Source organism: Erpetoichthys calabaricus, chromosome 13 (genome assembly GCF_900747795.2).
Source record: "Erpetoichthys calabaricus chromosome 13, fErpCal1.3, whole genome shotgun sequence".
Lineage (NCBI taxonomy): Eukaryota > Metazoa > Chordata > Cladistia > Polypteriformes > Polypteridae > Erpetoichthys > Erpetoichthys calabaricus.
Window position 1 is genome coordinate 11,373,479 of NC_041406.2, and position 15,345 is coordinate 11,388,823.

The 15,345-nt window shown below is 41.3% G+C and overlaps 1 protein-coding gene across 2 annotated transcripts in view; it reads left to right on the top strand.

Moving 5' to 3' along the window:
* Window positions 1-7,101, top strand: part of LOC114663984 (C-C chemokine receptor type 4-like) — a 74,802-nt gene extending 67,701 nt beyond the window's left edge. For both annotated transcript variants that reach the window (XM_051935666.1, XM_028817957.2), the window contains exon 3: window positions 1,928-7,101. In XM_051935666.1, coding sequence (XP_051791626.1) covers window positions 1,928-2,981 — 1,054 coding nt within the window. In that variant the 3' untranslated portion in view covers window positions 2,982-7,101. The remainder of the gene's footprint in view (window positions 1-1,927) is intronic.
* The last annotated feature ends 8,244 nt before the right edge of the window (window positions 7,102-15,345 follow it).

Below are 15,345 nucleotides of genomic sequence, written 5' to 3' on the forward strand. Positions count from 1 at the left end.
GGAGCAGGTTTTCATCCAGGATGTCTCTGTACATTGCTGCAGTCATCTTTCCCTTTATCCTGACTAGTCTCCCAGTTCCTGCCACTGAAAAACATCCCCACAGCATGATGCTGCCACCACCATGCTTCACTGTAGGGATGGTATTGGCCTGGTGATGAGCGGTACTTGGTTTCCTCCAAACGTGATGCCTGGCATTCACACCAAAGAGTTCAATCTTTGTCTCATCAGACCAGAGGATTTTCTTTCTCATGGTCTGAGAGTCCTTCAGGTGCCTTTTGGCAAACTCCAGGCGGGCTGCCATGTGCCTTTTACTAAGGAGTGGCTTCCGTCTGGCCACTCTACCATACAGGCCTGATTGGTGGATTGCTGCAGAGATGGTTGTCCTTCTGGAAGGTTCTCCTCTCTCCACAGAGGACCTCTGGAGCTCTGACAGAGTGACCATCGGGTTCTTGGTCACCTCCCTGACTAAGGCCCTTCTCCCCTGATCGCTCAGTTTAGATGGCCGGCCAGCTCCAGGAAGAGTCCTGGTGGTTTCAAACTTCTTCCACTTATGGATGATGGAGGCCACTGTGCTCATTGCAACCTTCAAAGCAGCAGAAATGTTTCTGTAACCTTCCCCAGATTTGTGCCTCGAGACAATCCTGTCTCGGAGGTCTACAGACAATTCCTTTGACTTCATGCTTGGTTTGTGCTCTGACATGAACTGTCAACTTTGGGACCTTCTATAGACAGGTGTGTGCCTTTCCAAATCATGTCCAGTCAACTGAATTTACCACAGGTGGACTCCAATGAAGCTGCAGAAACATCTCAAGGACGATCAGGGGAAACAGGATGCACCTGAGCTCAATTGTGAGCTTCATGGCAAAGGCTGTGAATACTTATGTACATGCGCTTTCTCAATTTTTTTATTTTTAATAAATTTGCAAAAATCTCAAGTAAACTTTTTTCACATTGTCATTATGGGGTGTTGTCTGTAGAATTCTGAGGAAAAAAATGAATTTAATCCATTTTGGAATGAGGCTGTAACATAACAAAATGTGGAAAATGTGATGCGCTGGGAATACTTTCCGGATGCACTGTATGTGGCCTTGCTACACCGTGAGTAGTTAAGTGCAAACGATGGCAAAAATGGCATCAACATCTAGCAAGAGAGTGAAGCAAATGCACAAAGCAAAATACTCTTTGGATGACATTTTGCATAATATTGCTGAATTGGACTCAAACTCTGGAAACTCTGGAAGTTGAGATTGAAAACAAAAGTGAGGTACCATTTATCAGCTGGTTGGCCCCCAGCTAATCGATCCCTAGCTGATCGTGGTCCTGAACGCGTTGGTGTGGCTGACGTGCCAACAGTTCGCCTGGGAGGACTGCCACTTACATTGACAAGTGGTACAAACGAGACTGCGTGGCACTGTGAGTGTGACCGTTGCTGTTGTCCAAACCATGCGAAGACAGCCTGGCAGCCAGCCTACTAGTTGGGAGAGGCTCGAGCCACAAGAGACAGCGAACTGGTGGCCACAGCACACAGCAACAGATGTTTTATGTTGATTTATGTGTGAAACCATTGCTTTGTGTGCCTTTCAGAAAATTGCTTTTTTTGGAAAAAATATTTAGTCCTCAAAGAGTTAATTACCATTAGATAAGCTTTCAAGTTGTCACCCAAGTGGATATTTATGGCCCTGTGATGGCTTTAGATGACTCACTATAATTTAAAGTGTGTGTGCTAGATTTCTCTTTCATTTTTTTTGTATGTTGTGCAATCATCAGAAAAAGAACAATTGTAGAAATCATTGAAAGTTTCCATGACCTATGTCTCCGTTACATGAAGGTATGAAAACTTTTTCACCGCGACTGTAAATGTGCTCAGGCTGGTATGTGAATTTACACCAGAGATCTGATGACCCTTTTTTTTTCCTTTTATCAACAGGAATCCAATAATGGAAACTTCAACATTTTATTTTTATGACATTAATTCCACATTTCCTTGGGATGAGGATGACAATAATCCATGTGTGAAGAATAAGATTGCATCGAAATTCCTGCCAGTGTTGTACTCGATGTTGTTTGTCATTGGACTTGTAGGAAATGGCTTGGTGTTGTACATCGTGACGCAATGTGTGAGGCTCAAGAGCATGACCGATGTGTCTTTCCTGAACCTGGCCATTTCAGATTTGCTCCTCATCATTTCGCTGCCGTTTCTGGCCTATTACGCCGCCGATCAGTGGATTTTTGGAGACGCTATGTGCAAAATAATTATGGGGTTGTACCACGTGGGCTTCTACGGAGGGATCTTCTTTGTCACCCTGATGAGCGTCGACAGATACCTCGCAGTGGTGCACGCGGTGTACGCCATTCGAGCGAGGACTGTGTTTTACGGCACCATTGCAAGCTCTGTAGTTTGGGTGATTTCGGTTGCAGTTTCTTTTCCTGAAATTTTATACAATTCGGTCATCTATGACAACATCACCACTTGCAGACCCCAGTATTCACGTTTACAACGGAAATCCTTCAAAATTGCCACTATACTTAAGATGAACATTTTAGGGCTTTTGATTCCCCTTGCAATTATGTGTTTTTGCTCCTTCATGATAATCAAACGGCTTCTACGGTGCCATTCCGTAAAGCGGGAAACCATCAAGCTCGTTTTCTTTATCGTGGGGGCCTTTTTCATTTTCTGGATGCCGTACAATATCGCTTCATTTTTGGATGCCCTGCAGACATTCGGAATATTCAGTGACTGCAAGTCGAATATAAATATCGACCTGACGCTTCAGGTGACGGAGGTCATCGCCCATATCCACAGCTGTTTGAACCCTTACTTTTACATATTTGTGGGGGAAAAATTCAAAAGGCACTTCATCAAAATGATTGCCAAAGTGCCCTTCTTGAAGTGCAGCCTGCTGAAGCCACATCTGCCGTCAACCGTCAGTTCGTTTTACTCTCAGTCTACTAGTGTAGCGGAGAACAGTGTGGCTTTGTGAATACGTTTATTTGAGACTAATAGAAATCCTTGGAGTCCATACCAGCCACATTTGAGTCCATACATCGCTACTAATGCTCCATTTAGACTGTTGGTTAAAGTGACTCAATTTTGAATTTTGGTTCCTGTCCAGTCTTTTGTCTGACTGTTTGAGATGAAATCTGATATGGCAGCATACCAGCATCCATCCTGAGTCTGCAGAATTAATAAAAAATAATTCATCAGACAGATGTGATCAAACAGACAACCATGAACACCACCGACATGCCACTCTGTGACTTCCAATGGTTGGCAGTGCCCGATGCTAGCAAATGAGAAGACTTTAACTTCAGGCCACGCCCACTGCCATCACTCTTGATACATCTATTGTCATCAGTCGTGACACACCTCATTGGGTAGACAGTCACAACATACACATCGTAGTCATTATGTCATGTCATATCATGTTCTAACTTGCTTAATGCAGGAAAAGGTTGTGGAGATTTGGGTGAGGGGTTTCTGAAGCCCAAACCAGCTACTAGAACAGGGCACAAGGCAGGAATAAACCCAGGACAGGGGGCCAGTCCATCACAGCATCATGATCATTATCATAAATCAAATGAACTGTGGTCAATTTAATGATCAGTAATTAAAAGATCAACATGACGGAGTTGCGGATTCTCTCCAATAACCCTTAGATAGACAGACAGACAGACAGACAGATGGAGGAACCCTGACCTTAACCGTAATGAGATAATTGTCCGTTTTCAGTGGGTCCAGTATAAGGATGTTTCTAGATAGTGTCGCAGGAGGTACACCTTAAAATGGATTTGTCAAGAAGGATGTAAGTCAGGTGTAGTGTCAATATTGGGCCCGGGTAGGCCTGTGCCCAACAGTTTTTTTAATTGTTTTGTAGCATACAATTATTTTTTTAACATACATGGATTTTAATATACATCTCCCTTGATTAGTTAATTATAAACCTGCTTGAGAAAATTGCCAGAATTACATTACTACCTAAACAGTTAATTGAACTCTTAAAAAGTATTTATATATGTGTATAAATGGATGGGTGGGTGCTCCAGTTTTTTCCCAAAGTCCCTCAGGTTAGGAACTGGCGATATTGAATTAACCCTTTTGTGTGTGTGTGTGTGTGTGTGTGTTTGTGTTTTCTCTGTGACAGACTGGTGACCTGCCCACGGTTTGTTCCTACCTTGTGCCCTACGTTAGCTGGGATAGGCTCCAGTGCTCCCCTCAACCCTGTTTAGGAATAAGCAGATTACAAAATGACTGACTCAAAATGATTTTACTGCGCATGACTACCTATCAGAAATAAGGCTGACTTTCACTTCTACCAATCACAAACACTTAAAGCATCCAATGTAAACAGGAGGCTCTCAATTAGTAGCTTACCGAATAGAAAAGTTATGTATGTACGTCCTGTTGGAGGGGAATGTGAACAACACAAGAGAAACATGAACAATGTCTCGACAAACAAAGCAAACTGAAGAGAACCGCAAAATGTTCAACAGTCCGACATCAGCACTGAAACTTTTGGTGATGCCCCAATGGCAAATGAAAACGCTGCCGCTATGCACTAACTTTAGCGATGGGTTTCCTACCAACACTACTTATCAAGAGTGATAGAAAGTCTACAACACACTCTGCCACCGATGTCGAAGGATCGGCCAGGTCATGAATGTGTCTGATCTTCACCAGCCACCAACTCAGTCTGCAACTTCTGTTATGGTCATTAAAGGGAGCTCATTGCTACGTAGCTGAGTGATTGGATTGTGAAAGACGTTTTTTGACAAAAATATGCAGACATTTAGATGATAACCTAACTTGTGGATTCAGAAACTGAAAACGTGTCACACATCAAGTGTGTTCAAAACATGAGTCAAATAAAACTCAGAAGGGACAGTACTTTGTAGATATAGAAATAACAGGAAATGCCATAACTGTTGCCAAAAAATGAATCTGTTTGCTGTTATGTAACATTATTGTTCAAATTTATAGCACATGTTATTTGGGTACTGCCAATTGAATAGTGAATAAGCAACTCTTTGGGATTCATTCATTTGTAAATCTCACTCTGAAGGAGTCCGTGCCTCACCAGCCATGAACCTCATCTCACGTCACTGGTGGCAGCATAAATCTATTTAGCCTGCCAGCCTAACAGGTAGCTTACAGTGATGGTGACAGCACAACCATTATTTTATTGTGCAGTCCCATATAACGTTAAATGTATAAGTGGCCAATGAAACAAACCAACTAGTCTAATATAATCACAAAATTCAATGACATCAAAGCATAACAAATATCTTTAACCACGATTCTTGGTTACGTTATCCTCGCCAACATATACCAAAAAACCCAGTATTACCATCCAACCAAAGCACAATGTCAATGAGTTTCTCCAGTAAGTGTATGGAGAACTTTTTTTAACTTTTTTGCATTTTGACTAGAATTTATATAGTGCCTTTCAAGGCAAACACCATACCAAAGCGTATTGCAGGACTTTTACAAGGATATCTGCATTTCTACAACTTGAGCACCCGCAGGTCAAGTGGATCACTCAGGGTCATCCTGTAAGTCATTCATGTGAGTTGAATGAGTAATTACATCATTTTATATTGTGTCTGTCCAGGTGACCATCATTTCCAGGGATAGATAGATAGATAGATAGATAGATAGATAGATAGATAGATAGATAGATAGATAGATAGATAGATAGATAGATAGATAGATAGATAGATAGATAGATAGATAGATAGATAGATAGATAGATAGATAGGAAAGGCACTATATAATTAATAGATAGATAGATAGATAGATAGATAGATAGATAGATAGATAGATAGATAGATAGATAGATAGATAGATAGATAGATAGATAGATAGATAGATATGAAAGGCACTATATGATAGATAGATAGATAGATAGATAGATAGATAGATAGATAGATAGATAGATAGATAGATAGATAGATAGATAGATAGATAGATAGATAGGAAAGGCACTATATAATTAATAGATAGATAGATAGATAGATAGATAGATAGATAGATAGATAGATAGATAGATAGATAGATAGATAGATAGATAGATAGATAGATAGATAGATAGATAGATAGATAGATAGATGAAAGGCACCATATGGTAGACAGATAGATAAACTTAGCATAGCTGGCAGGATTACATAGATAGATAGATATGAAAGGCACTATATGATAGATAGATAGATAGATAGATAGATAGAACCTTTCATGATGGGGCAGCACGGTAGCGCAGTGGGTAGCACTGCCGCCTCACAGTTAGGAGACCCAGGTGCACTTCCCAGGTCCTCCCTGTGTGGAGTTTGCATGTTCTCCCTGTGTCTGCGTGGGTTTCCTCCCACAGTCCAAAAACATGCAGGTTTGGTACATTGGTGATCCTAAATTGTCCCTAGTGTGTGCTTGGTGTGTGTGTGCCCTGCAGTGGGCTGGCGCCATACCCAGGATTTGTCCCTGCCTTGCGCCCTGTGTTGGCTGGGATTGCCTCCAGCAGACCGCCGTGACCCTGTGTTAGGATATAGCGGGTTGGACAATGACTGACTGACTAACTGACCTTTCATGATGTACTACGCTTCCCCTTACAACTTTACAGGTATATTACAGTTATGCCCACCTTCTACAGTTGGTATATTCTCAGATGAAGGGACCTCTTGAGGGTCACACTGAGTCAGTGTCCTTGTGCATTGCAGTCCAATACATAAACTGGCAGGTCAAGACAGTCCTGTGTGTGAAACGTAAAGACTTATAAAGACTTATAAAGAGACAAGGACATTTCTATGAAAGATGACTTCAGTGCTTTTCTTTGAAAGAATTGCAACTTCCTCCTTTTCATCTTCCTCATCTGTAGTTTTTTTTTAATCTTGCTTCTTACAATTAAACTGTAAATCAGTGGATATGACACAGCAGTGTGTTTGTGTGCGTCTCTAAATGAATGATTGATCTGGGTAAACATTGAATATTCTGTTGCTTATACAGTAAATTAGGTTTATTTTAATTACTGTAATATAAGGTCTTGGAATGCATTCTTTTCTTAACTTTTAACAAGGCATATTTTTATTCATTTTAATAAATACATTTTATATGCACCTTGTTTTTGCCTGAATATATCTGAATTGCTTTATTAAGTCCACCCACTCGTTAAAGCAAATCTCCTCCTCAGCCAATCATGTTGCTGCACCTCACTCTGCACAGCACACAAGTGAAGGGCGACATGTCAGGATGTTGTTCAAGCAAACATTGCAGTGGACGAGATGATGTGAGATCTTAGCACCTCTGAACCTCATACAGCTTATTCAGAAAGTACTCAGCCCCCTTCACTTTCTGCACACTTCCTTCCATTTTTCCTTCCACATTTGTCATTTGTGTCCATCAGTCTCTAATCAGTAACCCATAATGACAAAGTGACAACATGTTTTCAGAAAGGTTTGCAAATTTAGTAAAACTCAAACTGAAATCTCTCAGTTCTAGGAGTATTGCGACCCTTGTGAAAGAAACCCAATTAGATTAGATTAGATTTGTATTCAGTCACAGATGAGTACATGGATTCTATGTTGCAATGCAGAAGGAATTCAAAAACAATCTAAAATCTTAGCTGGTCTTCCCAGCAGAGGCTCACCTGACTTTGGCCAGGCTTCTAAGGTGACTTCAACTGGAGCAGGGCTAGAAATGGGGGTGCTGACAAAGTGACATGAAATATTCCAGAAGTAAAGCGAAAGCCCCACATGGAGGAGGATGACTGCCAACCCCTGGCTTATGCACCAAAATGCAATAAAGAGTATTCATAAATCAAAGATTTATTAACAAAAAAAGAAGCACAAAAGTCCAAACGAGTAAAAAGAGCCAAGAAAGGCGATCCATGGCAAACAAAGTCCAAACACAGACCAGAAATCAGAATCTTTACGACAAAATAAACAAAAATAATTAAAAAAAAAAAACAGAAAAGATATGAAATAGAAAAGGGTCAAAACCAGGAGATCAAAAAGTGTTGAAAGGACAAAACAAAAGTCAGAAACCGAGGAGATCAATACAGAAAGCAAAGAATAATTGAGATAAGTTTAGTAAAGGTATTTTTTTGTCCAAAGCTCAGATAAAGACATGTCAAAATGGGTGGCTTTTTAAAACCATGGCTGGAATTAACAGCGGGTTTTGGCCCCCTGAAAGCCATACCCCCAAAAGACATGAAAAGTTACCCTGGCAAACGGAACAAGCTGCAGCACACAAGATGGCCACCAGAAGAAATACAATTAAAAAATATAACAATTCCAACACGTTAAAATAGCTGTTTTTTTTTTATCCATTGTTGGAATTAACAAGAGGTTACGAAAACCAGAAGTTACATCTCCCAAGGACAGGAAACGTCACTCTGGCATCTAGAACAAGCAGAGGCACACTCGGGGCATACAAGAAGGCCACCAGAAGGAATAAAATTCCAAAATATTCAACATCAAAAACAGCAATGCTCATGCAAAAGACCTTGAAACGAATGATTCCCAACTCCTGAGCCTTCTCAACCAGTTTAGATAGATCATTTTCTTTCATAGTTTAGGAGACAGACAACAAGCCCAGAGGTGAGTGAAATCCAGCGAGGCAAAGGGTTTGTATGGGCCTCTAACGTCTCTCTCTATCTCCAAATCCAAAGAAGATAAATAATACATCAGATCGCTTACCTTCTCCATATCCAGGCTCCCAAAACGGCTATTCTACATCCGGGTCCACAACGAAGATGTCAGTCTCCACTCCCCATCAAAGACGTCACTTCTGGCTTCTACCTTTTGGCACCATTTCCGTCCCCTGTTGCTGTTAATCAACAATGCCATCTTTTTGTTTCCCTTTAAATACCCGCAATGTGCCCTCTTTGAGTTGTCAAATGGTTTTGATCAATTTAGGCGAATGTCTAACCTTCTTTTGTTTTGTCTGTGAGACATTATATGGGGCTACCACCCCAAACCTTCTCAAGTAGTCTGTCTACTTATTACAATAGTCATAGACAATCGTATAGTCTTTTCCCCCTGTAAGTTATTAAGAGATAGAACTTTCGTGCTATAACTGAGATACACTGCGTTAACTGAGTCAGCTGTTGTTTAGAACAGGTCCCAGTACACAGGGACTTAAAGGACCCATTTTCAGCTTAGAAATGGGATAGGCGTACAGTTTTTGTAACGATTTGAAATGTAACAAGATTTAAGCTTTAAATAGAACTTTTCTTAACAAGAATTTTTCTTTTTTGTGTGTGAACTGTTTTACTTTGTGCCCTGTGGTGGGCTGGCACCCTGCCTGGGGTTTGTTCCTGCCTTGCCCCCTGTGTTGGCAGACCCCCATGACCCTGTGTTGGGATAGAGCAGGTTGGATAATGACTGACTGACAGTTTTACTTTGAATTTTAACTAAAACTTTTAAAAACAAAGATATTTTGTCTGTGGAATCATTTCAGCGCGTCAGGCTTTTGTTGATTCCCATTTTTTATGCTAGAGCTGCTGAGCTTTGGTAATTTTGGGAAAACGCAGCTACAGAGACAACAAACAATAGTAAGCATAAAAAAAATATCAAAAATTAAACACATAATTGCTCCGAAATAACAATAAAACACAAACACATACATTAACACATAACAACTGAGAAGACTCTTTATAGAAATATCTAGAATCTTAGACATCAGGAAGTGCATGTCATAGCCTTAAATATCTTCGGCATGGCATGGTCACTTTCTGGTGTAAAAAAAAAACTTCAACTCCCAGCACTCCTTGCAGTGGCTCTGATTAGTTGTCTGCTGAGGGTGCAGGGGCTGCTGGGGACAAGGAGTCTGGCATGAGATCAGAAGGAGTGGTGGCTCTGAGGCTAGGGATCTGCACTGGCACTCGAAAGGTTGCCGGTTCGAATCCCGTAAATGCCAATAGGGACTCTGCTCTGTTGGGCCCTTGAGCAGGTCCCTTAACCTGCAATTGCTGAGTGCTTTGAGTAGTGAGAAAAGCGCTATATAAATGCAAAGAATTATTATTTAAAAGGAGGCCAGTTCTACACAGAAGGAAGAACAAAGTCTTTTGTTGTTTCGTGTCTTGAGTTGCCTGTCTGTTTGCTTTCACTCTTCACTACCTATGCATTTTGTTTTGTCGTGGATTGTCTCCCGTTTTGGGTGTGTGGATTGTCTGGTGTCTCCCTGCTGCCTGAGGACTGTATGAGGATTTGTTGTCGACCTGTGAATAAAGGAGCGCTCCTGATCCCATCACACGCCATCATCTCATCAGGAAATACCGGTAGGACTGACCTTTACGTTCACATACAGCGAGCTGATCTCTGGACTATCTATCTCCATCATTTCATTACATCAGTTGTCGTTTTTATGGACTTTATTGTGTGTGCTTTTTGTTAGTGGTTTGTTATTGCTGAATTCGTGTTTATTGTCTAGGGAACTGGGGTGGGATTGTTTAGTTTGTGTAGTTAAATTTCATTTATTGCTGTTTAATACAGCTTTCAATTTCTGTTATATTACCGGTTGCTTTTTTGTCTCTGTGAGGGAGTGTGTGTGTGAGTCTGAGTCTGAGGGCCAAGGCTGGGTGTGTTCCTGGGATCCCCATCGAAAAAAAATAAACAAATCGCCGTCATAGGTGGTGAGAATCTTAGTCCGCTATAATGTGATGGCAACGAGATTGCATTACTTTACACAAAATGGCCACCAGTCAAAAAAAAAATCAAGTCTTTTAATAAAACAAATAGCAGTTGAAAAAAAAAGTGAACCACAGAATTGATATCAAATCACAGAATAAACAATAATAATATGTCTCAAAACTAATAATCTCTCAGAACACAGGAGAATCGTTTCACTGGCGGCTTGTGCTCTCCACATGTTCAGATATCATCAGTGGTGGCTGATCCTCTCATGACATCATCCATCTAATAAATTTAACTTCTTCTTCTATTTTTGGCTGCTCCCGTTAGGGGTCACCACAGCAGATCATCTCCTTCCATCTCTACCTGTCCTCGTCATCTTGCTCTGTCACACCCATCACCTGCATGTCCTCTCTCACCACCTCCATAAACCTTCTCTTAGGCCTTCCTCTTTTCCTCTTCCCTGGCCGCTCTATCCTTAGCACCCTTCTCTCATTATACTCAGCATCTCTCCTCTGCACATGTCCAAACAAATGCAATCTCGCCTCTCTGACTTTGTCTCCCAACCGTCCAACTTGAGCTGACCCTCTAATGTCCTCATTTCTAATCCTGTCCATCCTCGTCATACCCAAAGCAAATCTTAACATCTTTAACTCTGCCACCTCCAGCTCTGTCTCCTGATTTCTGGTCAGTGCCACCATCTCCAGTCCATATAACAAAGCTGGTCTCACTACCGTCCTGTAGACCTTCCCTTTCACTCTTGCTGATACCCGTCTGTCACAAATCACTCCTGATACTCTTCTCCACCCTGCCTGCACTCTCTTTTTCACTTCTTTTCCACAATCCCCATTACTCTGTGCTGTTGATCCCAAGTATTTAAACTCATCCACCTTCGCCAACTCTACTCCCTCATCCTCACCATTCCACTGACCTCCCTCTCATTCACACACATATATTCTATTGTGTTGTTCATACTGACCTTCATTCCTCTCCTGTCATATCTCCACCTCTCCAGGGTCTCCTCAACCTGCTCCCTACTATCGCTACAGATCACAATGTCATCAGCAAACATCACAGTCCACAGGGACACCTGTCTAATCTCATCTGTCAACCTGTCCATCACCATTACAAATAAGAAAGGGCTCAGAGCTGATCCCTGATGTAATCCCACCTCCGTCACTCCTACCGCAGACCTCACCACGGTCACACTTCCTTCGTACATATCCTGTACCACTCTTACATACTTCTCTACCATTCCAGACTTCCTCATACAATACCACAGCTCCTCTCTTGTCACCCTGTCATATGCTTTCTCCAGGTCCACAAAAACACAATGCAGCTCCTTCTGGCCTTCTCTAATCTTCTCCAACAACACCCTCAAAGCAAACATTGCATCTGTGGTGCTCTTTCTTGGCATGAAATCATCCTGATGCTCACTAATCATCACCTCACTTCTTAACTGAGCTTCCACTACTCTTTCCCATAACTTCATGCTGTGGCTCATTAATTTTAATGAGGTCCTGCACACCCCCCTTATTCTTAAATATCGGCACCAGTCCACTTCTTCTCCACTCCTCAGGCATTCTCTCACTTTCCAAGATTCCACTAAACAATCTGGTTAAAAACTCCACTGCCATCTCTCCTAAACACCTCCATGTTTCCACAAGCATGTTATCTGGACCAACGGCCTTTCCATTCTTCATCCTCTTCATCGCTGTCCTTACTTCATCCTTGCTAATCCGTTTCACTTCCTGATTCACTATCTCCGCATCATCCAACCTCTTCTCTCTCGTTCTCTTCATTCATCAGCTTCTCAAAGTACTCTTTCCATCTGATCAACACACTCTCCTCGCTTGTGAGTACATTTCCATCTTTGTTCTTTATCACCCTAACCTGCTGCACATCTTTCCCAGTTCAGTCCCTCTGTAGCCCACTGGTCCTTTTCTCCATCCTTAGTGTCCAGCCTCTCATACGCCGTTTCTTTAACCTTCGCCACCTCTCTCTTCACCTTGCGCCTTATCTCCTTGTACTCTTGTCTACTTTCTTCATCTCTCTGACTATCCCACTTCTTCTTTGCCATCCTCTTCCTCTGTATACTCTCCTGTATTTCCTCATTCCACCACCAGGTTTGCTTTTCCTCCTTCCTCTGTCCAGATGTCACGCCAAGCACCCTTCTTGCTGTCACCTTTACTACATCTAATAAATTAACAACAGATCAAAATTAGTCAGTTTTTTAGAGGACAGCGTAAACCTACAATCCAGTGCCCATATTTATCAAGCACTTCAGAGTAGGAAAACGGGCCTAACTGGCTCAAAAATGTCTGAATGGCTTAAATCTGGTCCTTCTCTTAGGAGTAGGAGTAATAACCTTTTATCAATTTTCCTAATTTAGGAAACGACCCCCAACTTCACCAGGACTGGGGCAAGCAAACAGGCAACAACAACCTTCCACAATCACATCCCACCACTGCTGCCTCTCCAGGAGGTTGAACAGCTGGAGGTGTCACCCTGAGTGAACTCCTCAATGATTCTCTTAGAAGAGGGGCAAGTGGAGGAAGGTTCAGGCAGTGGGCAGTCTGTTGTGTAAGTGAGGAGATGTTTAGATGCCCTATACCCGTGGCCATGGGCACATACCCCGGTTGGAACATCAAGTAGTTTGTAGCTGAGGATGAACTGGGGCAAGTGAGGAGGCAACAACAAATTTCTGATGCAAAGTGCATGTTTATTAAAAGCAAAAGAGTCCTTCTATAGTAATAACTAAATAAACAGTTTCGATAAAACAGTGTAGTGGGGCATTCATTAATAAACTGAAACAAAGTTAAAATCCTTTCTGTTTTCTTTTTTGTGTACAAGCAAGACTATGAAAGTCTGCAGACCCTCCGAATACGTCACGTGAAAGGCGTCCTTGTACAAGCTGGTGGGTTTTTGGTCTTCAGCACTTTTAGATCACTTTAGAGCTGCAGAGCAGACATCACTCCAGGGTGACATGGATTAGCTCTGCATGCAGCCCTGCGTTGATTCAAAACCGCTGAAGCAGCGGTGCAAATAAAAAGAGAAGAGGAGCAAAAAGTTAATGTCACCCACTACTTGATGAGAGGAGCTGACAAAGAACGAAGGGCTCAGCGTATGTAATGGCGTGAGGTAGAAACGGCAGAACAGGAAACACATTTGTTTGAGGCGTCGTGAGGCTTCACCACCTAAAGTGACCAGAAGAGCAAACTTGGTGGCAGCGCCCATTTAACTTGTGAGTATCCTCTACCACCACTTTATTTAATTAGGGCACAATTTATCATTTATGTTTTATTTAAATGCTGAACTACCTCATCAAAATGGCACCACACAAGAGTGTGTGAAGCCTACGCTAACCATTTTAAAACTTCTTCAGCTTATTTTAGGTGCTGTGGTAGAATTGCCTTCAAATGCCACCAGCTTTCCTTTCATTTTAGTAGCTGAGTAGTGGCATTTTAATTCTATATACAGTATAGACATGTTTCCATGTAGCTTCAACACTACAGAGAACAAAATACAAATATTATTTTATATCCAGGCCTGTGACCTTGTATTAAATTAACACTGGTCTACAAAAAAAAAATGTGTTTGCTACTGGGAACTTCAGAGCAGCTCTTTATTAAGTTTTTTACACTGATTTCATATATGAAATCGGAATTAAGCTAGCACGTCAGGTTTTTGAAATACACGTCATTGATGTTTTGACACTTCTGAATATCAATATAATATATCAACACGATATCTGGAGTTTGGACTCTGTCCCACCAAAATTGCTTTGAGGTGTTTATTCTGAAAACAAACCAGAAGACGATACCAGAGACACGTTAAAGTATATTTATGTCAGTTTACCTCAATATAAAAGTGAGGTCAGCGTTCCCAAAAATGTTGGAGGCACTCGCTTTTTTGCTTGTACTGCACATCTGTCTCTCTTTGCAAGAACCAACAGTAGTCACCCATCATGCTTGGAGTGAATTTTCCCCCGATATCGTTTTTCCATCACTTTTATATCTTGATGAAATTTTTCCCCATGCTCATCTCTGACATCGCTTAGATTTGGTGGAAAAAAGTCGAGATGAGAATAAAAAATGCGTCTTCAGTGACCTGCTGGCTCCCGTAAGCTAATATACTTCAGCAGGTTCTCCACAAGCTCAGCTTAATTCTCTGCTCTGTGAGTGCCAAGAAAATTCTGGACCACCAGCACGAATGAGGCTGCTGATTCAGTGGGCTTCAGTTTCCTTTTGAACTCATCGTCAAGCATCAGTTCATGGATTTCAGGAGCAACAAAAACACCTTCCTTAATTTTCGCTTCACTTTTCTCGAGAACAAACTTATTTCTTAAATGCTGAAAAGCATCAACGTTTCTGTCCATCGCCTTGACAAAATTTTCAAAGTAATGGTGAATCTAACGAACAAAATGTCCTGAAATGCAATTTTAATTTTAACAGTAAAACCTTCACCTACTGCACCGTCATGTCTGAGTTGTGTCGTTATGCTTTAGAGTCATTCAAGACTTGGTAATCAGTAACAAATATTTTTTCTGCTAATTAAAAATTAATAATTTTTAAATAAAATTAATAATGACAATATAAACAACTCACAGCTGTTAGTAACATGTGGTGAATTCTTTTATCACAATGCCATCCCTTGTAGAATTATCGGTATTTATCAAAATGGTTATCTGCCTTTACTGTCCAGTCATCTATCTATCTATCTATCTAT